At 44.0% G+C, this 26109-nt stretch overlaps 1 protein-coding gene across 2 annotated transcripts in view; it reads right to left on the reverse strand.

Moving 5' to 3' along the window:
• TOP3A (DNA topoisomerase III alpha) overlaps positions 1-26109 on the reverse strand; it is a 226817-nt gene that overhangs the window by 138506 nt on the left and 62202 nt on the right. For both annotated transcript variants that reach the window (XM_069210104.1, XM_069210105.1), the window contains exon 4: positions 10642-10717. In XM_069210104.1, coding sequence (XP_069066205.1) covers positions 10642-10717 — 76 coding nt within the window. The remainder of the gene's footprint in view (positions 1-10641; positions 10718-26109) is intronic.

The raw sequence follows: 26109 nt of genomic DNA on the forward strand, positions 1-26109 counted from the left end.
ATCATGTAATTATGTTGTTTAGAGTTTGACAAAGTCTGTTATGTGGGGAAGTGAATGATAACATGGTATATGACCGACGCGATCACGAAGGTCTGCACCCAGAAGTACATCACCAGGGACTTACAAAAGCGAGGCAATGATATAGTAACAATATGTCGTAAATGTCAGACCCAGGATGATGTCCAGGAGAAGCAAACAATGACGTCCAGTGATGTGGTAAAAGCCAGTCAATGCCATAACTTTATTTGTATTTGTACAACAGCAAAATGTTAATAAAAACAATGTATAAAAAAGAAAAAAAAAAAAGTTTAAACTACATTCTCAGCACTGGCTCAAGCTCAATTGTCCCATAAACAGATTTTAACAAGGTCTTTTTTTGGATGGGCTTGCCATTATAGGTGGCACACGTTCAGCCAGGTGGGGTGGCAGGACAGCGTTGTACTGCCAGACCTGAAGACAACTGACTTCAGACACATGAATACACCACACAGATATATTGTTCTCTGGAGCAACTTGTGCATCAGTGTTGAATCATGCTTTCCCAACAAAAATGCAAACAGATAGTGAGGTACAAGAATGCCTTGTAAAAGGTGCTACTCCACCATCCCCAACCGAGTGGATTTATCAGCACTGTTTTCAGCACTGCAGAAAAAGTACAAATCTATCCATTAATACTCCACTTACCTATGGAGACCTAGAGGACATACACCTCTTATATTCACAATCCAATATCAAAGAATCTGAATAAAACTACTAAAAGATGCAACTATTAATTTAGGTATTGACACTAAAGATGTAAAGAAAAGCCACCTCAAGCCCAAATCTATTTTACCCCTTTCAAATATGAAAGAACTATTCTGTACATCAGTAATTAAAGTCCCAGAACAGTAATCTATGGTAGGTAATGGAGTGAACGCGTTCAGCCTTGCCTTCTTGCAAATGATATTCCCTGTAGGCCAAGTAGAAGAGTCTAGATGAAAGGCCAGACCGACAACAAAAATGATGCATCTCTGACATAACTAGAAGCCAATAACTATAAAGCAGCCAAATCCCATCCAGAGATATGTTGCGCCCCTTTGTCTTCAATGAAGACGGTTCTACTGACGGAACCACTCGTGAGGATTGTTTCCTGTTGAATATGTTTGAAATTAGGTTTCCCACCCTGGCAGTCGAGATGCAAACATCGAAATATCGCTGGGAAGTGAATTAAAAGACTTTTGGTGAATTAAAAGACCTTCTGACCTAAAATGAAAGGACTAATTGTCTAGTGGAATATATCATAACCACTCTCAACTGTAACTAAGAGACTGTTTGCTTTACTGGTAGATTTTATGGTGGACATTAACACTGAAGTTGCACATGCAAGATGAAACAGTGTGATTTATTTGCTGAACTACTTGCTAAGCTTTATTCTGTTTGTGTTGGAAATACCTGATAAAAGTGTCTAATGAATAGATTATAAGCAAAATACATGTTGATAAGTACAACCTATGCTAGAAGCATGTCAAGCATTAATTAGTCTAATTCTTTCCAAACCAACACTGATGTACAGCCGAGTAGCACTGCTTCTTTTTTCCCACTATTTATTCAGCACATCAAGAAAAATAACTCTCTCCTTTTAAATGTGACACAAGAACAGAGGGACGCCATCAAGAACTTTGCTAATGATCCAGAGATTATAATTAATGAAGGAGATAAGGGGAGAAATGTGGTTATCATGCACTTTGATGACTATGCAGCATACGCTAAGAGAAAGCTGTCTGACATTTCATACTCTAAAAAGATCCAAGAAGAGCCAAATAGTAAAGGCCAGCAGGAACTACCAGTAAAACTTGTCAAAAGTAGCACGAAGGTCTTATACCAATAAAGGAAATAAATCTATATATGGCTCAAAACAATGATCACAGCAAAAGTACGCTTACAATGCTTCATAGTTGAACCAGCACAACTGTCCAGATATCATAAACTCCAAACAAGGCCAACAACAGCAACATTCTGTAACTGCAAAAACAGATATGGAATACTATGAGCTGTGGAAAGAAACACACAGTTATAATTAATCTTTCCAGACTACATCAGACAGGTACAGTCATGGATGAAATCATCTGAGGGTGCAAGACAAAACTCTGCATAAGGAACATACATGCCACTCGACTCAGAGAAGAACAAAGTGCAACTTACAGACAGAACACAATTGCTAGAGGATGCACATAGCGAAGGGAAGAGAATAGACAGCAACGCCACAATGGGGATCTGTGCAGGTCCTGTTAACCGTCATGGAAAGACCTGACCAACAGGGAGAAGGCAGTGGGTGAAAACAAAAAACAGACACAAACAGTAGTCTGCTCCGCAGCACCCAGCCTCTGCAACAAATCACAAGGTTGATCTTGGCGACTCTGAAACAGCATTGACACATGGGGAGACGCATGAGAGTCAGCAATGAAAAGCCTGTGACAGCAACTGAGTGGGATCTACAACCCTCTGGAAAACCGAACGGCTGAGAATGGTGAGGGCTAAAGGATACCCAAGGAGCAGATAAAACGCCACTTCAGAGAACGCAAGAAAGAAACATAAAAGACACGGTTGTAACCTGTGATCAAGTACATACACACACACACACAGACAGACCTGAGGAAGACACAAAGAACGCAAAGGGGGAGTGCACATGATGACTGGCTGTTTCACGTGGTTACAAATTGGGTACCAGGAAGGGGTAATTCTAGGCTAAGGTGCGCTCCACAAAGGGGGGCGGATGCTGCCACAGTTACACAAGAGTTGATTAACCATTAGAATTGTGGAGATTCATAGTTTTTAATTTAATTTAGTTGGGTTTTCACTACACTTCTCACATGCTCAGACACTCAGAGTTTTGGGGACAGTTGATGGCAAACCATTTATATAGCCAAGAAAGTTCTGAGTTTTGTGGGCAAACATGTAACATAAATGGTCTCCTACACAACGTCAAGAGGGTTACAGTATTCAAATCTGTGAAGCACTATGGCACAAGTGATTATACTGTAAGAAACAGACTAAACGGCATTAACAATAAAAACCTGATGAGGTATGGATTTGTGGGTGATGAACCAAGCAGGCTTTACCAGGGGTTCTAGAGGAGTGGTGATACTTTTTAGAAGACATTTTCCATTTCAGGCACAACGTGTATGGTATGGTAATACTGGTCACTATAGAGAGATATCAGTGACTTTGCAGGGTGAAAGGGGAAATAATCCCTCTTCTGAATAATTATGCTCTCTCAACCACCACCAGCCTTCTTTCTTTAGATACAAGCAGACTCACAAAAGAAACCCTTTTGGGTAGGGAGTTCTGAGGATGAATATGGGAAAAATAGATTCCTCAGCTGTGCTATGTAAAGTACTGAAACTGTTAATATGAAATCTGGAGGATCACAAGAGGTTCAAAGATCATATTTTTAACAGTTATGCAAAGGCACAGTTCAATGCACCAACTCCGAATAATAATGCCAACTGGACTGCAGCCCTAACACTAGCCCACTGAGCAATTGTGTGCAGGCAATATTTTCTATTTATTACAAGTCCCATTAGACAAGTTAATCGGCAGTACCAATCTAAACAAAATTTCATTTAGAACTAACACACTCAAAGTTAGCATTAAGTAACACAGAAATGTACTTTTAAATGTTTATTTTACAATCCTCGGTCTAGTACATCAAATGTCAACAGCAACGATACAGAATACAAAATAAACACATTTAGGGCTGTAATGGTCAGTGAAAACAAGAGAAAATATTCTAATATTTTTAGCGAGTTCCTGACATCCTAACACTATTCCTAAGGTCATTACTACACCTTACCTAAAGTAGTAAATAGCTTACCTGCCTTTCGAGGTTTAGAGTTTCTTAGGAAGGATCGCACATCGTACCTTTGAATAGCTAGCGGACATCAGCTATTGTTTATCAGTGTTCTACAGAGGAATCAAAAATCTGTGCTGTCAGTGAAGAATACCTTATGCACAGCTTTTAAAATTGACTCTCAGATAACAGGTCAGGCTGAGAAATCTGACGTGACCTTTGGCGAGAATTCGAGCTTAGAGGCCACTCCTATTCAATAGTCAAATCCTGGGGCTAACATACCATTGATTACTGATTTTATCTCAGGTTTTCAAAATAAAACAGGGTTTGGAGACACTAAAATGCAAGACTCAACTAACATGGTATAAAATATGTTAGTTCTTTCCAGTGAGGATACTAAGACTCCATTTTTGTAGATTATAAGCTCACACTGTAAGGGGCCATATTGTAATGGCTGTGCCCATTACCCGAACAAAAAAATGTCAGCCTATAGAGTGGGTGAACATGATGATGTTTGCATTTTCATAAGTGCTTTAAGTACTTAACACTTTCTATTAGAGATAAAGCAAGCCTTACTAATTCAAGGAATGGAAACAGACTGACTAAATATTTGTGATAGTGTTCATGACAACGGTGGTGAGGGGGAAGGCCAAACGATATATCATGCACCTCAAATGGGAAAAGAAAGCCTAACAAAGGCATGTGGAAGCTATTTTGCCCAGATTGGAAGGCAAATTCATAAACCACGTAACAAAGAAGCTACAGTACCAGGTAAATAATGAGAATCTAAAATTCCAGCATACACTGCTGGGGGACGCTACAGGTATTTATATAGAAGGTCGAATAGACTTTACGATTAGGGAAAATACTCATAGGGTCGAATGTGGCTCTCAAAAGTTAGAAGCCTGGAGCCATTTGAAGGCTAGGACAGGCTAGGCATTTCAACGGTGGGGGGTGGAGTCACTTTTCATTACATGAAGCCCTCTGAAAAACTAAAGAACAGTTTGGGCTACTTCAAAACACCTTTTTTTTTTAGCTATTAACAACTGAGACGCACACTAACATATCTGAGGGATTCAGAAGAGACCACTTCCACGGGGGAGGCTTGCTGAAACATTCGGGACCCCGGAGGTGTGTTTGGAGTGTTCCGAGGCAGCGGGACAGTGATGGGGGACTGCCACACTCTCACGGCTCCAAATAGAGCACAGACACCAAGCAGAAAACAGCAGCCCCACTGTGGTCACAGAGGTCGCCCTGCGTGCACCCGTCGCCACGGAGGTGAAACCTTTCTGGAGGAGACACCTCTGCTTATAAAGAACACTATGGGGTGGGTGCTGCTGTCCTAGGAAGGGGACCTGATACGTGAACAGAGGCAGCCAGGTGCACGACTTGGGGAGGCGGAGCTAGCTGCCATGTTTTCAGGACAGAGGCGATGGAGCGCCTAACCGCCCACAATATCCCCTGCTTCGTCCAGCTACCACCACCTCCTAGCTTCCGCTGAGGGGCCAGCCCACGGACAGGGAATCCTCGGGGTGCTTGGAGCATTTTGGGAGAGCGGGATAATAACAGGGGATGGCTGCACGCTCCAAGCACAGATGCCAAATGGTGGCCCCACTTTGACTGCAGAGGCCGCCCTACTTGTACTTGCGGCAGTGAACATTTTTGCATCGGAGATGCCCCTCCTTCCTGTAGATGCTTGGGGTGGGGAGGTAGGGTTAGGCCAAGTGGGCTTGGGAGCCCCAGCCCCCTGGGACCTGATGCACAGACAGAGGTGGCCAATGAACAGACTTGCAGCCTTGCCCTGTAAGTCGCAACAACCCTCGGGTAACTTATAAGTGTACTTTGTGGGATTGGTGCCCCTTCTCCTATTACTGCTGGTGTGGGGCCCGCAGACTGGTTAGCCCCCCCCCCCCCCCCCCCCCACACCCCGTCACACCGCACCACATTTGCAGCCTTTGTGCCTGTGTTCTTGCCCCCTTCGTCATGGCCTATAGGGCGTGCCATGACGGAGACGACAATGCCCTGTGAGATCACTCTTTAGCATGGTTTTGTTGCGCTGCTGCGACTGTGGGGGGACACCTCTCGGGTGCCTGGAGACCCCTCCTTTCTCTCCTCTCTGGTCTGACTGGAGATTAGGGTCCGGCGTGCTCCGCTGTGAAGTGCCTGCCTCCGCTTGTCCCCTCTGGACTTGTGTCCTGGCTGGTTTGGGGGCTCATACCCTCCCTTTCGGTGCCCTGGTCTCCTGTGGACCTGTCTCTCTTTGTGTCACTGGGGAGAGGGTGACCCTTTTTGTGGCTCTTCTTGTAATGCCTTCTGGGGACTCTCGCCCTGATTAGGTGTCATCACGGGATTTACTCGACGTTCAAAGGACGACCGACCGGAAGCGCCCCCCCCCCCCGCAGGGGAATCAGCAGGGCGCTGGCGGCAGAGACACAGCATATATGGACAACAAGTTTGAACTAAACGTCTGACCACCATAGACACATCGGGGAAATGTGTGGAGGGCAAAATTGACTCACTTTCAATGGAGCTGGGTCTCATCCGTGATGAACTACAGAAGGTTTCAGAAAAGGTCTCTCTTGGAGACCACAGTGCAGCCACTGATGCTTCCGGTTCAATAGGCAGATCATCGCTTCACAGCTCTTGAGGCGCAGACTCTGCATTTAGCCACCCGCTCAGATGACCAGAAGGTTCGGGCTAGGCGTAATAATGACCGCATTGCGCGGCTGCCTGAGCATTCTATGGCTTTTGAGGCCTAGCTCCAGGAGGCTGTTGCCCCCCCCGACGGTCTCTCCAACTTCTATGTCTTGGAATGCATGCACAGGGTGCAAGCGCATGAGCCCCGTCCTGCGGCTCCACCACGTCCAGTGGTGGCCTGTCTTCTACATTTTCGAGACCAGGATCATCTTCTGCAGCAGTCCAATTTGTGGTGACAAAGCCAAGGTGTCCTTGTATCCTGACTTTACACTTCAGGTTCAAACGCAGAGGGCATCCTTCCTGGCGATAAGGAAGAAACTCAGCAAGTTGTGGCTGCTGTACTCTTTACTCTTCCTTGCTCATCTGCAGGTCTAGTCTGAAGATAGTGTACATTTTTTCACAGATCTGTGTGCAGCCTGAGACTGGATTGAACTTTACCACAAGGGCATGGTGTGACCTGAGACATCCGGGCCTAGCCACTCTTCGCACCTTGAGCGGTAATGTTCTCAGCGACGTGCCCTTCCTGGTCACAGGTCGTGCTGGAACAGTCGTGGGTGGTTGAAACTGCTGCCTTGCTAGGATCTGGCAAGGACCTTGTGCGACCCACTTCTTTAGCAAGCAGCTTCTTTGAATCGGATTCGGAGAACTCCATTACTTCTGGACTTCAAAACATTCTGCCTGGGGTCACTCCTGGGTCTGTGGAAGACTTAGTTTGAGGAGCTTTTGGTGGCCTATCAGGGTGTTCTGCACTGTCTTCATCAGCGAATGTGAGGGGGGGATGGTTTATTGGCTGCTTTCTAATGTTCCTTTTCTTTGCTTCTATCTCAGGGGTTTGGGGGAGTCTGAGTTAGAGGGGGGCTTACAGTTAGCACTCTGATGCCATACTGTCTACCTGGAATGTTGGTTTTCCACCTCTTGCTGGCCGCTTCCTCCTTATGTATATTCTACCATTACAGATGTCGCTGGCCTTTATGCTCTTTGTTGGTTCCTATTTCGGGCCTGTATGTGGGGTTGTTTGGACAGGATGTTTGTGTGTCTCAGTCCTTGGGTGGTAGTGGGGGAACTGTTGGGGTGGTGTTTTGTGTCTTGTGCGTTTGTTAGTCGCCGGCAGCTGTATGTATGAGGATGTGGTGATGTGTGTATGGTACAGCGGGCCCACCTGGTACCACGTGGGTCCTCTACCAGTGGGTTCTCTGGGCAGTTCTTTTTTTCCTTGGCCAACCAGTCATGGCTATGCATATTAAATTGCTTACATAGAATGTGCAGGGCTTTTCTTTGCCATCTAAAGCTATAATGTGTTGTCCTACTTTAAGCGACGGGGTCCATATTGTGTTTCTCCAGGAGATCCACCTTACGGAGGCCGAGGGCCACACCCTTCAAGACGCTGGTGGGCCAGCTTTAATGCTACTTCTGATTCTGCCTTCTCATGGTAGGGATGTCACCCTCTTAAAATTCTACGCACCGAACGTGGATCAGCCAGTATTTCTTAACCAGGTTGGTTCCTTTACTCTTGTGATTCGTCCCCTATCGGAGGGTGGTAAGAGGGCGATTTTAATTGTGAATTAAAAGGATTTAAGTCTGGATCAGTCACATACACCTCTGCGTGTTGCGCCGACAGGCATGCTGGCAGCAGTGGCCCATCTGGGGGATCTGATAGAGTGTTGGAAGGTCTGTCACCTGACGGCTCATGTGTACTTCTTTTACTCTGGACTACATGATCTTGAGGTTCGCCATGACCAGCTTCATATGTTTAGGGCGCAGTCTGATCGAGCAGTGGGGCTGGAATACTTAAAAACATATTCTGATCATGCTCCTGTGCTCAGCACGTTCCAATGGTACTCAACAAGGTCTAATGTTCCTACCTGATCCGGCACTTTGATGGTCAGGCTTTCCGGGTGTTACTAGGGGAGCGCATTTCTCAGTAACAGTAACGCTGGCTCGGCCTCGTCAGTGGGAATAGAATGGGAAGCAATGAAGGTGGTACTCCAGTCAGTGGTATTGTATTTCTATCAGAGTGGGAGTTTGCACTCCGCTCCTTTCAGACATTCAGTGGCAAGAGGCAGTGTTAGATGGGCTCCCGGTGGGTTGAAAGAGACTCAGATTGGTAGCAGACGCCTGTTGGAGGAGGGGGAGAAGTTGCTTGGACTCGTGGAACACCTTCGCCACTCTGATTGTAAGACGCATGCGGTTAAGGCACATGCAGAACAGGATAAGTCAGACAGGATACTGGCGTAGCTTTTGTGAGATATTGGGGGAGGTCACGCTACGCTTCAGTTACGTGATCCTTTGTGGCGCAACATATTCTAACAAGAAGTGATTAATATGGGGTTTCTGCAGCACTATTGTGAGCTGTACTCCTCAGGGTCGACGGCTGCTGACAGGGAAATGCTGAATTATGTTGTGAATGCTTCTCTGGTATACCCTGAGCCAGCGGTGGCAGATCAAGTAGGTGGGGAAATTACCCAACAGGAGGTTCTGGGAGAAATCAAGGAAATGGTGAGGGGTAAGGTGCTGGGGCTTGATGAGTCTGCAACATCATCTCTTCCTTATCTCGGGCCAAACTAAGGCACTCCTGGTCTATAGGGCATTGCTTTATAGGGCTTTGTTGGAGGGGGTGTGGCAGGATCTCACAACCCACCAGTTAGGTTCGGAGATGGATTTTGGCATGCCTTTCTCTGGTCCCTCTTGAAGGAAGTACTAGAAACTAGATCTAAAGTGTCTAAAAATTTCTGCTTTAAACTTATTTAATTATTCTACTTACATCGGGCCTACTTGTTTCCCCAGATAATTTCACACTATGTTCCCGGCTGCGACTTCGGTATGTCCCCGCTGCTCTGCTGAAGATGCAGATTTTTTCCACAAGGTCTGGTCTTGCCCACGTTTAACACCTTATTGGACTATTGTCGTCCAGGTGATGCAGGGGGGCACAGACAGCGACTTTCCTCCGAGGCCCTCACACTGCTTACTAGGCCGCCACTAATTCGGCAGCTAGAAAGGTAACAGATAGTTTCTGGATCGGGCTTTGATCCTGGCTCACAAGCAATCGACCATGAGCTGGAAGTAAGGTCAGGGTCCCGAAGTTTCCTGGTCGTTGGAATTAACAGAGTGGGAGGCTATCCGCCGCGATGAGGCCAGGGGGGTTCCAAGAGTACAGATACTACCTACATGGGCTGCCATTCTGTTGGCTTGCCCACGTGTGGAATGTGGGGGCTGAGTAACTGTAGATGACTACCCCTTCTGGAGACTCTGCGTTGGCCTCTGACAATGATGAGGTGAGTCAAGGCCCGACTGCCTCTCTTTAGTGGCCTTTACTTCCATTTGATCCCCTGCTTTGCTTATTCACCCCTGTTATGAATGGGAGATCCTTGGATGTGTGAATGTTGAGTATATTGGGAGGATGACCTTGCCCAACTGCTTTTAGGTATTGTACGCTCCTCTCTTACGGGCGCTTATGCTCTTTATGTTCAGTGGTATCTTTCTGCTGCTGGGTATATGGATGTCATTCTTGTTGCTCACTGTGCCTTTATTCCAGGATGTTCTGTAATTCTGTTTATCAATGATTTGTTTCTGCGTTCAGCCTGCCAGCAACTATGTTCTTATACACTTTGTTTTGTTCAGATCTGTTATGAAACTTAATAAAAATATATTTTTCTAAAAAACTGAAGCGATGTAAAGGGACCTACAAGTGATAATAACTAATAATGAGGGGCCCATATGGTAGTGTGATTTCGAAATCTTAGTTGCTACTCTGTTGAAGATTTTTAATGCTAAATTCAGTCATTTCCAGTACTGCTTGACCACAACCAATCAAAGATGAAAACCCAAATAACCACCCGCACCTGTTTTTTTTGGCTCTTAGGTAATAGTTTAATTGAAGATCACATAATAATGTGGGTCCCAGATCACATGGTGCAGCTTTCTCTTTTGGAGCACAAAAGTACCGCTAATCCTCATGTGGAAAACCTCGGACACATTTATAATAAAGCAAGATGAAACTTAATAACACTTATGAAAAACAAATTCGGCAAATATTTCTGATATTTGTTTTTAAAGCATGCCCTATGATAAACATAACAGAATTAAACCTTTAATCTTGAGCTTATCTGGTTCCATACCTTAATATCCACAAAGTTGTCCGGACAGTATTTCTCCACTTCAGCTTCAAACAGAAACACTGGGTTACAGCTGCGCCTGGTAAAGGACATATCGAGCAACACTGAACTATCAAGGTTAGCCAACATAGATTATTTGCAGAAAACACAGGTGTTTAAAGTGTATTTTTCTTTTCAAAGTATGAGATGCAATGTTATGGCAAGTAAAATGAAAAAGATATTTACTTTGACACGTAGTAGGTAAAACACATGACCTGTAGTCATTTCTATGTGCCTTGTTCCAATTCTATGAAAGAATCTATCCCAAAGATTACAACATTTCTCCTCAGAAGTAAACAATGTTTAGCTCATGCGGTACTAGCTCTGCACAAAATAATGCTCTAGCCCAAAGGTAGTGTCAGCTTAAGTTTGATTGATTGCCAAAAACATATCTTTAACACTCCTTGAAGAGTTTAATATACACAGATGACTGTTGTGCTTCGGTGACATGAGCTATCTCTTTTCTACAGCTCTGTGACCCATTGTATCATATACACCATTTAATAATTTAGTCAGAAGACTTTAGCCTCTTGCAGTCTTGCTTCAGACTGCTCCAGCTGTCTGTTGGAGATAACTTTGTTCACAATATCCCACAGATCAACTGCTTGCTCCAAACTGGAGGGTTTTCCTGCCAATCTCAGTTGCCTTGCTCTTAATTGTTGCTTTTGTCACCTGCTGTGATTAACCTACCTAACAGAGCCACATGTAAGCAACACTAGTTGCTGTAAACAAATCATGGCAATGCCAACTGGTGTTGCATGTATGTTAAGGAGAGACCACTTGGCAATGCCAACGATTTTCACTGGTAGCAAACTTAGGTTTTCATAAACAAAATTAGTATTGAATTGTTAGCAAAGCCCATTCTCCCAAAACTAGACTGCATGCCAGAACAGAGGTAAAGCGTCATTAAAAAAAGTAAAGTCCCACCCGCATGGAAATGGCAATGTCACTTAATGAAAGCTATGGTTTGAAACTGCTACCCCTATATTGCTGCCTACAGCCTTTTAAATCACTACCCACTAATCTATCAGAAATTTGCCTTTGGCTTAGGGCAGTCCGTCTGCAACTGTTATCAGTGACATTCTTAAGATACGGATGAATTTTTTTTACATGGTAGAGTATTTTGTATTATGTCGCCTTCCATGATATGAACAGCTTCATACGTCACTTGATGGCACTTTCTTGGATGTCATCAAGGGTCAAAGTTCATGTGAAATGGTTGTAGAACAATGCTTTGGTAAGCAACTTGCCACATTGAGCACAGGAATAGATCATTAACACCTAAAAGATGGATGATAAAATAGCTGAGAAAGGTTCAGTGCCAAAGTTGTATCACTGGGAAAACAAAAAAAAAAGCTGAATGGAACAGGTGAATTAATCTCAGCTTCTAGTAATTAGATTGGCCACATTTCACAACTCATTTTTTTGTTTTGCTCACTATACAAATACAAATCCGCTGTAGCATGGTTTCCTGTCAAGTGGTCGTAACAAAATGAAAAGGCTGAATATTGAATTTTAGGTCAAGTTAACATGTTTAAGGATGGGGGTCTACAGAAAACCACTATCATATGAATGTCAGAATAAAAGATTTAACTTGGTTGAAATTTTAAATTACTGAAGGTCAATATTACCCAACAGCATATGTTGGGGCAATGTTTTTAATGAATAGCAGGATGGTAATGTTGTCTATTAAACCTTTTTGTACTAGTGAGATTAGAGCAGATAAAATGTTATATTTACTAGTATATCTCAAAGAGAATAAGAGGAAAAACCAGACAGTTTATTACCTTTAAAATAAAATTACGATAATTTAGGCTGTATTGAATAATTCTTTAAATATTGATAAGAAAATGTTGAGTAGCTACTAGAGACTTGAGGGACCACACAAAAGACTTTGCTGAACTCTAACATGAAGGAGAAAGTCCTTGTATATTATGAATAATTTGGAGACATATGATTTCCTCTAATGCACCTTGTTTTAGCTGTGATATAAAGTTTAATATATCACAAACCATTTGGTGGACCCTATAGGGTGATGTCAGTTCAATGTAAAGACAGAAAATTGTTCCAATGTTAATTATTGCTAATTGCATTTTTACAACAGTTACTAAAGTCATAATTAATGAGATATTCGGTTTTCTTGTTTGTTTTTGTTTTCTGTCCTTTTTTTGTATTTTTCTCAACAGTCCCGAAGAATCTATATTTCACAAAACACTTGTGGGCTGTTATCAATTATTCTGTATTAAGAATCATGGAAGTTATGTATTATTTTGTATGAAGAATCATGTCAAATTGGACATTCACATGCAACAATGAAATTAAATGTCTCAAACTGAACATTGTTATCTATGCCACCAGTCACTAAACACCATAAGTGCCTGAAAGCTGTGTTATAGAGAACAGGCTGACCCTGCAATGAAAAATTCCCTTTCTACAAAACAGGTTGGAATTCTTCAGATACTTCTTCACCGGTGAAAGTGTGTATGTACGCAGTTATTGGCTAATCATAAAGCCAGAGATGTGGAATTCTTGTCGACCAATACACAGGACATATTGTTTGGGGTCAAGGGCAACAGGGTTTCATGTTTATTTTGTCCTTGGGACAAGTAGTCCCAACTCCCTGCAGCACAAACCTCTTGGCTACCAGTTTACAGAGAAGGGAACGGTTTGTAGTTGTTGAGGTAATATGGGTGCCCATATGTTAATGCTGTTTGAATATGTATTTATGGTTCATTAAAGAAAAGCCTTAATTATAAGGGTGAGCGCTGTAAATAAATGTTTTAAGGTTGCACTGCAATACTGACAGAGGTTCCAGAAAAAAGAAAAGTGTACACACGTTTGAAAAGTTTAACAATATAAGGCTAAGTACCATGCTCCCAAAAGGCTCTCTGATTAAATGCAAATCTTTTCAGAAGCTTGTAAGCAATAGAGATGATTCTTTGCTTTCAAAATAAAATGTTCAGAAAAAATTCAAGTAGGAAAAAAAAAAAGTTTTGTTACTACAAATCTTTAGGTGCTATTTCTTTGAAGCGTTATGTAGTAAAATGTGTTGATGCATGCTAGTATTTAAAAAAAAATCCTAATGGAAAATCAGTGTAACCATTTTCAATAAGATTATGGGAAGGATGAAAATAAACAAGTACTGGCAAAGCCAACCAATCCAACATTTTTTGTGAGTCTTTTGCAGTCGCGGCTTGCGTGTGTTAAAAGGGGCAGGGCGGGTGGGAGAAAATATTAATAACATTTAAAAAAAACAACAACAAAAAAAAACGTACCTTTACGCTGTCCAGCACCGCACTCCACTCCTCTACCTGCTGGAGGCAGGCACAGGCTCACACCCTGCCGTGCACCCAATCCTGATGCTGCTCAAAGCAGCTTCAGGATTGGCTGGGGGCACCCAGCCAGGGCGCTCCCTGGCAGAGTGGGAGCCTGTGCAGGCTCTCTACATCCCAGCAACTGTCTCGGGCTGGCCAAACACACATGCACTCTGAGGGGGAGTGTTTCCCCTCACACTCGTCAGTCCCATGGCCCCACCATTTTACAAGGAAACAATAACAAACACTGTTTATCATCGTTTTCTTGTAAAGGTTTTGAACCTGCCGGCGGGGAGGGTGACGCTCCTCCACCCTCATGGAGGAGCCGCCCCTGGTGTTTTGGTTTTGTCAATGCGTGTCTTATTTTGACATGGCTTTTATAACACTTTATTGCTGTGGGAGCTGCCAGGCCCTCACCACTGTAACGAACACGAGCAAAAAGAAAAAAAACAAAAAAACTTTGTGGTCTCAAAAAGTACACATTGTCACCAGTGGCGTAACAAAGGCCCCGGATCCCCGGTCCATGGGGCCCCCCTCGGCACAATACCTGCCATGAGTGAGTCTGGAGGGGGGCCTCCATGTTCTTTGCAGGGGGGACCCCTCCAGTTTAGTTACGCCAATGAATGACAGTAGGTCCTGGCACTGAACCAAACTACTTGGTGTGCCAATATCGTCCTTGTGGAAGAGTAGAATGCAATCAATCACAGTAAAGCCAGCCAATAGAGAGAGAAATAAAAGTTTAATAAAAACAAACTGTCTTTGTTAACGCCAGACCTAACTAGGGACCGAATTCTTAAAGAAAGTCACAAGTGCACCCATGTCAGATGTCTTTGAATTAGTGGCTTTCATGAATTCACAAGAACTTACAGAGTAGATCAGGAAATCGTAGTCCCAGAAAATATCTGTGAACTGTATTTTAGCACAAGCAAATATGCATGTTTAGATTTGCTGACGTGAAAATCTATTGAGCGTTTACGAGTTCACTTTCCCTCCAACCACTTTTTTCCCAACCCTGGAAGAAGCTCTACTTCTGCCACTGTAAGGAGTAAATTTCTAACCTTTCTTATTATGAGAAAAGATTAGAGAAGAGCTGGTGAAAATCCTTTAAACAAGCAAGTTAGTAGGTTTTCAGAATCAAAGGCATTCCAGCCGTGGAACTATTGCTTACTGCTTCCTCCTAGCCCAAGTATGCAGATCTGCAGAAAGGTGGCAAAATAAAGAAATTGCTAAAGTAGGGACTTAAATTGCAAGTATTCAAAGTATAGTAGTAACCCTGGCATAATGAGAGAGGCTTTTATTGTCACCGCACTACATGGCACCAAAGGGTCAAGTAGATGTTTTTACAGGACAAGTAGATTTAAGAAGCAACCTGTCCCATGAACAAGCAGATATTTTATTAACTTCCACCCCCCTGATAAAGCTCACAGATCTTCAAGGCAGTATGTAATTTAATAGAAATGTCCAAACCCTTCAGGTGGTACATACCATATCCAGCCATCTTGACTGAACTGCTAAAAGAACCCACCAGAAGCAACGTCAAGTGATCCTGGTAAGATGAACAAGGAATATTCATGCCAAACCACAAGTGACACTCTGCAACAAGAAACTGTCTTGGAGTACTTCAGTCCCCACAAATGAGCCAAGAGAACCGCCTTCAAAGACCGAATCAACAACAACGAACACAGCCACAAGTAGCTCTTCAACGCTGTGAAGGAACTCTCCAACTCAGCTCCAACGCCATCGACATCCCACCATCCCAAGAACTCTGCGACTCCCTAGCCTCCTACTTCCACCGCAAAATTGCAGACATCCACGACAGCTTCAGCACCCAGACACCCCCCCCCCCCGGCAACTACCAACACCACAGATTCACCTCTGACCAACCTCCTGCTTTCCTGGACCCCCGTCAACGACACAATCGAAATCATGAACACCATCCACTCCGGCTCTCTATCTGACCCCTGTCCTCACCATAGCCTCAACACAGCAAGCTCCGTCATCGCACCCCAACTACAGAAGATCATCAACAGCTCCTTCGAGTCCGCCACCTTCCCAGAGAGCTGGAAACATGCCAGAGTCAACGCCATCCTCAAAAAACCCAAGGTGGACCCAAAGGACCTCAAGAACTTCCGGCCTATCTCCCTGCTCCCCTTCCCAGCAAAAGTCATTGAGAAGGCTGTCAAAAGACAACTAATCAGCTTCCTCGAGGAGAACTGCACCTTGGACCCTTCCCAATCCAGATTCCGCAGCACCCACAGTCCCGAAACCGCCCTCATCGCCTCCACCGATAACATCAGAACCATACTGGACAACGGCGAAACCGCAGCCCTCATCCTCCTGGACCTCCCGGCCGCGTTCAACATCGTCTGCCACCACACCCTACGCTCACGCCTCAGCAATGCAGGAATCTGCGACAGAGCCCTGGACTGGGCCACCTCGTATCTCACCAGCAGAACCCAGAGAGTCTGCCTCCCCCCATTCCGCTCGTAGGCCACCGAAATCATCTGTGGCGTACCCCAGGGTTCGCCCCTCAGCCCGACCCTCTTCAACGTCTACATGGCCCCGCTCGCTAACATCGCCCGATCCAACAACCTCAACATCATCTCATACGCCGACAACATCCAGCTGATCTTCTCCCTCACCAAGGACTCCGCCAAGACCTACCTCCACAAAGGAATGAAGGCCATTGCCGAATGGATGAAGAGCAGCTGCCTCAAACTCAATTCTGACAAGACGGAAGTCCTCATCTTCGGCTCCACCCCCTCCGCATGGGATGACTCCTGGTGGCCTCCCACTCTCAGAGCCGCTCCGACTCCCACCGTCCACTCACGCAACCTAGGATTCATCTTGGACTCCTCATTATCCATGACCCAGCAAGTCAACACCATCTCCTCCTCCTGCTTCAACCCCCTCTGCATGCTCTGAAAGATCTACAAATGGATACCCACGAAACAAGAAGAACAGTCACCCAAGCTCTCGTAAGCAACAAACTGGACTACAGCAATGCTCTCTACGCAGGAACCAAAACCAATTTCCAGAAGAGGCTGCAACACATCCAGAACGCCTCCGCACACCTCACACTGGACATCCCCCACCACTGCCACATCACAGACCACCTGAGAAACCTGCACTGGTTCCCAGTCAACAAGAGAATCACCTTCAAACTCCTCACCCATGCTCACAGAGCACTGCACAACACCGGACCAGAATACCTCAGACGGCTCTCCTTCTATACCCAACCCAGCATCTCCACTCCCCGACCTCACCCTCGCAACCGTCCCACGCATCCACAGAACTACAACCGGCGGTAGATCATTCTCGCAACTCACAACCAAAATGTGGAACACTCTTCCCACCCTCCAGCACCAGACCAAAGACCTCCTTACCTTCAGGAAACTTCTCAAGACCTGTCTGTTCAAGCAGTAGCAGACCCTTCCCCACCCTCCTCTCCTCAGCGCCTCGAGAACCTCACGGGTGAGTAGTGCGCTTTACAAATTCCTGATTGATTGACTGATCAACAAAGCTGCGTTACAAGTGGTCAAAGCCTGTTCCCGGTAGCCTGTGGCTGTACAATTTGCGGACTACGAATCAGACAAAATGGGGGCCCAACACTCTTGCTAGACAAGCGCTTGCAAAAACTGAGATTGACTACTCACAACCTGAAGGACCCTCGCCAATAAATGGGGCTGACAATATTTTCACCTGTAGCTCTATGGCCACCATTTCATAATGGTCACAGACCATATGCCGTTAAACCCTGTTTCTAACAATAGCACCTCATCCATGTCCACAATTAGAAAAGTGGAGCTGCAAATTCAACAATACGATGTCACATACAGTATTGACCTGAAGTCAACAATCTAGCAGACTATATCTCTCATCACCCCAGTATTCACACGAAGGAAGACCAAGGGCAGGCAGAACAGATAGAAGAGCTTGTTCAGCTGATTGTACAAAACAGCTCTGTCCCAAGGCAATCTTGCTAGAAGAACTATAACATGCAACTAGCTATGACAAGCACTGACAAGAAAAGGACATGCCACCAGAACGGACTACAGTATGCAAGCCGCAATTTTCACTATGAGAGAAAACAAGTTGAAAACATTATTGGGCTTCAAAGAGAATAACATAGAGAACATAGACCACACTTCAAGTTCTATGTAGAGCAAGACATAAACTAAGTGTCCCTAAAAACGAGGTATCACTAGAAGGCAACCAAATAATAACCCCTGCATCACTGATTAACAAATACTACACTGGTAAAACAATGGTGTTCTCCAGAAGAAAGTCATCTAAAAACATCACCATGAACATTGAAACAACACTGGCAAGACAGGGCATTCCCAAATGGGATTTATTTGTAAAATATATATGCAAGGTAAATATTAGATATTGGCAGATCACTCCTTACTTACCCTAGACCAGAAGTCTTTAAATAAGGTGGGCGGGGGAATGTACCCAGGGGAGCGCAAATGCCTCAGTAAGTAAAATGAAGATGGACTGGGAACGCAACTTTGTCTATTTTTTCACATTTTCACGCCACCTTCATTTACATGAAGGCTTAAGTGCATACTAAATAATGCAACTGTGATCCTGAGCCATGTGTTGGCAGTAACAAACCCATGGCTAAAAACTACAGAATATTCTCGAAGTATTTTATGTATTTTCAGTTTCACAGTAATGGCATTTAAAATGATGAGAACACCTTAAATGTAAAATAAATGCAAATTAAACTAATAGGTTGAAAATGCACTCTTTCACATAATGAAATGGCAATTGGTTAATGTGATCGCTGCAGATTTCTGTATGTAAGACCAGAGTCACAGAATTGAATCCTGGTTGGTGCAGCACAGGAAAGTGACAGGGGTTTGTATGATGCTATGAGGTTCCAGCATGTAAAAGAAAGCACTGTTACATGCTAGTATGTAAGGCATGTAATGATCAAGTAAATTCCACAACCAGCAAACGTCCAAAAACAGAGATCATGGCAACAGTAACATTCTGCAAGGAAAAACATGACAAGCATGCTCCAAATAAATATCAAGCCTTCCAACAATGTAGCTTAGTCTGTATGGATCACATTCCCATGCATTTGAAAGATGCACTAGCAAAGTCAACAGATCTTGCTCTGGCAATGCTTTGTGGCTGCCGCTATTAAAGTTACTAATGCCAAACGCCGTTAAAATGTTTCGCCATTCGTAAAGCCAATAGTGGAGACCAGCCAAGCTAAAAGTAAAGAAAACTTTGTTCTTGATATTTTAAAGATGGCTGCTACATTGCATATGACAACGTGGCAACAACATGGAGGGCCTCTGGAAAGCACAGAAAACAGTTTAAAAAAAAAAAAAAGATAACTGTTTATTCTCAAGCACTGTTGGGTCAACAAAACGTTTCCTAGAACGAAAGGGTTGGACTCAAGCTTTAGCTCCCACCAAAAATGATCACCTTACATATTGCGCTCCGTTTCTTCTGTTACTACTTGTGAAGTAAAATTCACCTAATAAGCTTATTAATTCAACTTGCATTTTACTCTGCATTGAGGCATTGCCACACAATGATTTAGTTTTTATGATCACGGCCATTGGAATTATGCAGGAGGGCAACACCAAATTATGCAACAGGGTTTACTAAATTATGCAGCAAGAAAAGGTAAATGAGGCGGCACATTTTATTTTTGTATTATTTAATTATTCTGAAACTTGTTTCACACAGTAGTGCTGTCTGAGCAAAGATTTTACCTCATTGGCATCAACTGAATAGCCAAATACAGAAATAAGCAACTGAAAGATGACCAGTTAATCTTTGCGAAGGGTCCCCCCACTATCTGCAAATACATCACTACGTTTTTAGTAACTTTTGATCCGTTGTATTTCAAAACACAATTTTTTGTTAAAATCTGCATATTATGCAGCAGGTTGTGGATTATGTGGCAAATGCGCCAAATCCGTGATTATGCAAAAATGTTGTGGCTGCATAATTGCATAATTCCAGTGGGTCTGCATATCGCAAAACAAGTGCTTTAAGAATACATATTTGTAATAGCTAACCCTACTGTACATATTGCAGGCATTTTTATACATCCTATAAAAGGAAACTTTCCATAGCTCAGCGTCCTCACATTACCTCTAAAAAGTAATAAGTCTTTGTCATCCTGAGGCTTCAAGTGGCTCCCTAAATTGAATCACTTTAGATATTCTCCTTTCACTTTCACATACCTCAAGGTCCCTATTTACAAATCAAGGATTTGTTTTGTTTTTAACAAAACATAGTGAACTTTTTGGTAAAATGAAAAACACATGGGCACCTTACTCCTCATATACCCTGGCAACTTCAGCCTTTTTTTTTATTTTTATTTTTTACATACAGTGTGTCTTTTCATGTGGTTTGAGAGGGTGGAAGAGGGAGGCCAAAAGGGCCATATAATGGATATGCTACTAGCACAAACAGGTGGTGGTGGTGGTCTGGGGAGTTAAGCCATTTTCCTTTTACGAATTGACGACTATGGGCCTGATTACAACTTTGGAGGACGGTGTTAAACCGTCCCAAAAGTGGAGGATATACCACCTACCGTATTACGAGTCCATTATATCCTATGGAACTCGTAATACGGTAGGAGGTATATCCACCACTTTTGGGACGGTTTAACACCGTCCTCCAAAGTTGTAATCAGGCCCTATATCACAAGCAACAGGAGGGGGAAGCAGAGAACCCTTCTCGCCTCCTTTCTTGATCTGGGGTTGCGCCCTTGCTTTGCCAGTATTATTTTTAGCATTGGCTCAATGGTTCAAGAGCACGGGAAACTGGAGCAGAGGCGAGGGGGCGTGGCATAACACTGCTCCAAGATGGCAGTGTCTTAACTGAGCTCTGCCAGTCGGAGCATCTATTCTGATTGCCACCCCGGCTGAGCCCGTGGTATTGACTAGCCGGGGTAAGCCAGCATCAAAAACTGTGGTGGCGATGAATAAATCCAGCTGCAGTGCCTGACACCCAGGCCCTGGAGGAAAACTACCCATGTCGGGACTGTGTTGCCAGGCCTTCTTAGATCCCGGGCTCCTGTCACAGTGCCCGCCCCCGTTCAGGACTGGAGTGGCGGCGGGTGCTAATGACATTGTGCTACTGACTTTGTATCCTGGGAGGCCCCCTGCTGATGCTCGTCAGAGTACATCCGGGGAGCGCACCAGCACCTCCTTGTGGCAAAGGCCTAGCCGTGGCCTACCACCATTCAGCTCCCGGTTTCCTGCGGCAGCATGGAGGAGGCTCTCCCACCTCAGGAAGAGAGCAGCCAGAGAAGGCAGGCGTTACGGTAATGCCAGAACACAGTGCCCAGTAAGTAGGAGTGAATAAATGTTGCCTGCACATATGCCTACCCTGATTACTTACAAACTGCTTACATTACTGCACCCCTCTTGCATGGCACATTATTAGTCCTACCCTGCATGATATTAATAGAACTATGAAATGGTGCACAGAGCAGCAACGTCATATTCATAGGCAGGGCCTTACCACTGTATATCTTCTAACACCATTCAGTGAAGTCATCGCTCCATCTAGTTCCGATTTGCTGTATATAACTGCAATGTTTACATGACGTGCTGGGCAAGACCGATGCGCCAAGCAACACCCCCTCACATTTGATTTAAAAAAAAAATTGTGCTAAGTAGCACCGCCAACTGCTCAGTTCCCTGCGGGAGAGGGTGTAAGGGAGGATGCTTCCCCTCCCGCTGAAGGTCTAAAGTCCATTCTCCTTGAAATGCGCACCAGCCTTGCCGCTATTGATTGCAAGTTACACCCTCTCACTAGGCGCATGGAACAATATGAAAGACAGAATAGATAAACATCAAACATACCTAAATGATTCTGAACTGTGCATCTCAGATGTCGAAGACGTACATATGGCGCAAGCAAAATTTATGGAAGAGATGAAATTGAATTTTCGCAAAGATCAACTCAAAAATGAAGATTTGGAAGCCAGATCTAGGAAAAACAATGTACGCATATTAGATATCCCAGAAACCACACTGATGGGACACACAGAAGACTATATCAAAAATTTGCTCCTCAGGCTGTTTTGCACTTCGAAATTCCCCCAATCCTTTGTCACTGAGAGGACGCATAGGTCCTTAACTCCTCAGACGATTCCAGGTACTTCTCCCAGGCCAAATATTGTGAAGTTCCTCAACTACAGAGACAGATCAAGTGATCTGCCTGCCACAGGAGGCAAGGGAAATCTGTCACGAAGGAATGCACCTAACATTCTTCACTGACTTTACACAATCTCTGTAAGATGCCCGTTGAAAGTTTCACCCTGTCAAAAATAAACTGCAGGGGCGGGGAATTACGGATGCCATGCTTTATCTAGCGAGATTGTGCTTCTCATGGAAGGGCAAACCAAAGATCTTTGCAGATTCTTTGGCAGCACACTCCTTCCTGCAGAAACATCCACTGCCGCAGGTCCCATCCTCTCCGCGTGAACATGCCGATGATGCTTAATCTCTGTACAAAGTTGAATAATTGGTTATTATATTTCCACGAGGTCTCAGGCTAGATGTGTTAGTCTCTTGAACAGTAATGGAGCCACAGTTTTATTACCTTGGGCCACAGACCTGATTTGAGCTATAGAGTTTATGTAACATGCTATTCTGCAATGGTTTGTTCATTGTGGTTTTATGATGATATCCACCGAGATCCACCTCTCGAATTCTGAAGTCATCACCATTTGGCAGGTTGTGTCTACCTCAACAGTTCTCTGGCCGCACCCGGCTTTTGGCCATGTTATCTATCGTGCTACTCGCAATTCATTTCAGTTTGTGCTTTCTTAGTCGAACAGCTTATTCCAATTATTTTGGTTCACTGGGAGATTGGGCCCTAGTGTGGGAGGGTAGAGTGGTGTGGGAATGTTTGTTCTGTTTTTAAGTGTGTGACTCATTGTGGCAAATGGCTAAGCATTCAGGCACGTCTTTGTTCATTAGTAGCACCTATGCCTCTCGATGGGCGATGCAACTTACTGTGAGGGACTTGCATTGATGTTCATCACATGGACTATCCAGGGTTTAAATAACCGTCGTAAATGCAGCCAGGTCCTTGCTTATCTTGATCGCCAGGATGTAGGTATCATTTATTTGTAAGAAACACACCTACTGTCGGGGAGAGGGCCGACTTTACCCAATTCATGGGGCCCCTACCAATACTTTGCTTTTTATGCGTCCTGCTCCAAGGGGTGGCATTATCATTTATAAGCGGGCGCCATTCTTTCATGTCCAGGTAATAGCGGATCTGAATGGGGGGTATTTAATACTCCAAGGACATATCATAAACACACAGGTTGCACTGCTCAACACATAGTCCTAACGTTGATTGTCCAATAATTCTTAAGAGTAGACCCTAGTACCATTATCTGGGGAGGGGGGAAGAAGGAGGACAAGAACCTAGTCCTAAATACAGACCTAGAATGCTCTGACGGTCATGAGCGACGCCTGACCAGGGCTCGTGCTGCATTTTTAGACAATATGGCAGAGTTTGATATGTTAGATATTTGGCATAAATTACATGCCATGGCCCAGGAATACATGTTTCATTCTTCAGTGCATGACACCTCCTTGTGGCTCGACTTCTGGGTGGGTTCACGAGATGTAGTGGGGTGGACCTGAGACATGAGGAACCTACCTAGAACTTTATCTGATCAATCCTCGGTAGTCCTACTCCAGCCCAAGATGCTGCTTGATGCAGTATTTAGGGAAGAAATCCTCTCTGTTATATCACTTCAAACAAAGGTTCTGTTCCCACAGTAGCAATTTTTTGGGAGGCATTAGAGGTGGGTATTGGTTGGGGGGCGGAATGGGACATCGCTAAAGAACATGGCATCATTAAATCCATCAGAGGAAGACTTACAAGGCTAGAAAAAGGACTCCGTAGCCTGGAGCTCCATTTGTTGACACTAAAGATCAACACCTATTAAACCCAATGAAAACACTTGTGATAGAGTTCTGTGAAGAGGCGAATAGAGGGGCGAAGTTCCTAAGCGATACACACAGGCTAGGAAATACGGAGAAGGAGACAGGTCAGGGTACACACTTGCCATGGTACTCAAATCCCATTGGTCAGCTAACTATATTCACATGCTTGACATTCCCGATGGGCAGTCTCAGCACGCACCTGAGGAAATAATGCAGGAATTTGTAGCCTTCGACCGAAGGCTGTACACATCTTGCACTCAGGCTACTCTAGAAGATGTGGAAACGTATTTACAGCGAGTTACTCTGGCATGGGTAGATCAGACACACCGTAAGGTGCTCTGCTAACCCCTAACAGTTATCAAAATTCAACAGGTTATTGTACAATTTACAAATGGGAAAGCACCTGGGAGTGACAGACTCCCAGTAGAGTTTTATAAAACCTATGCTGACTAACTGGCACCTATATTACTCAATGTATATACCAAGGCGTTCCAGGCGGGCACACTCCCCCCTGACAATGAGGTAATCTAACAATCACGCTCCTTAAGCCAACAAGCCCTGCATAAATGTGATTCATACCGCCTCCTCTCTCACATAAATGTGGACAGTAGGATACTGACCAAACTACTGGAAAACCGTTTGCTGCCATTGATGCAAAACCTGACACGCCCGGATCACTCTGGTTTCATAGAGGGCCACTCCACAGCAGATATTCTTCCCTCCCTATTTGCTCTTACCCACCAGCTAGAGCCTGAGTTGCCGGTTATTGTGACATTTTTAGATGCCGCTAAGGCTGCTGAGTGGCCCTTCCTACTTACGGTGCTCACTAGAAGGGGACTGGACGGGTAATTTGTGAAATAGGTGCAGTTGTTATATATGGTTCCATCTGCTAGATTGAGTTTGAATGGCGGCTTGTCTGAGTCTTTTGAGATTGGTCAGGGGACACGACAGCGATGCCTCATATCGCCCCTTCTTTTCACCCTTGCTGTAGAATCGATGGCTTGCACCTTATCCCAACATAAACAGGGGGTAAACATGAGGTTCCACTACACATTGCTATCCATGTATGCCCATGACACGAGGGTGGTGCAGGGCTTGAAAAATCTACTCGCTATGTTGAGTTTTATTTTATGAGGTCGAGCTATTTTTAGATTCCACTCGACCCTTCTGGCGAGTTCACAAAGAAGAGGTGTTCTGTTCAGTCAGAAACTGAATTAGCAATTAAGAAGCCTTTAAATCTTATTTTTGTCACATTTTCTCTGTGTTCAGAGACAGAGGTCAAAAGACAGTTTGTCTTCTTGCAATGCAAATACTTTTCCTTGTGACTGAAGAGTTCCAGGATTTTGTAAGGTGAACTGTTTGACCTATGTGAAATGAAAAGCTTTTGGTATCAGGTTTTTCCTAACGCTCAACATTTATAGAACTAAGTCAACTTTACAAACATTTTGAAATATATTTCAGTAGCTGTGAAAGACCATTTTTTGTACTTCTGTGCGATAACAAAATATTTTAATAGGATGAAAAAAGTCAGAACACTTTACTTGGTGAAGTGCAAATGATAAATGTTTTCTGAAACCCAATTTTCATAGATTATTGTTAATACACTACATAGTTTTATTAGGAAAGCTGCAAGTTAGTGTGAAGCTTTTTGGAGATTTCTTGCAAATTTACTGTCTGTAAATGACAGTCCGCTATCACACCATGCTTTAGTAATATATTAAACGTTTTTAAACAAACTGAGAAACACTCCTGCCCGGATGGCAAAGCTATTCATAAACTAAGAGGCAAGTCACGCATGGATCATGTGTACCCTATACATGGCTAGATTTATTATACATGGAGCAAACATTTAGTGTATTTAATCAAACAAAAGAGTTTTTTTTTTTTTTTTTTTTTTTACAGCAGAAATGCTGAACTCACATATTTAAAGGAGCACTCATGTGAGAATGAAGAAAAAGGCGACTGTAAAATACAATATTTGCCTAGGATCACACAATTTGAGACCTGTTTCCGGGTCAAGTACATTATAGTTAGGTCGAGTAGATCATTCAAGCTACTTGACCTGCAGGTCTAGTAAACTTTTTATGATTTTTCGAGGACTGTGGTGAATAGAAATCCGGTTGGTAACTTAAACCCCATTATACAAGAGAATACATTTTGGTGGC

This window comes from Pleurodeles waltl, chromosome 10, assembly GCF_031143425.1.
Source record: "Pleurodeles waltl isolate 20211129_DDA chromosome 10, aPleWal1.hap1.20221129, whole genome shotgun sequence".
Lineage (NCBI taxonomy): Eukaryota > Metazoa > Chordata > Amphibia > Caudata > Salamandridae > Pleurodeles > Pleurodeles waltl.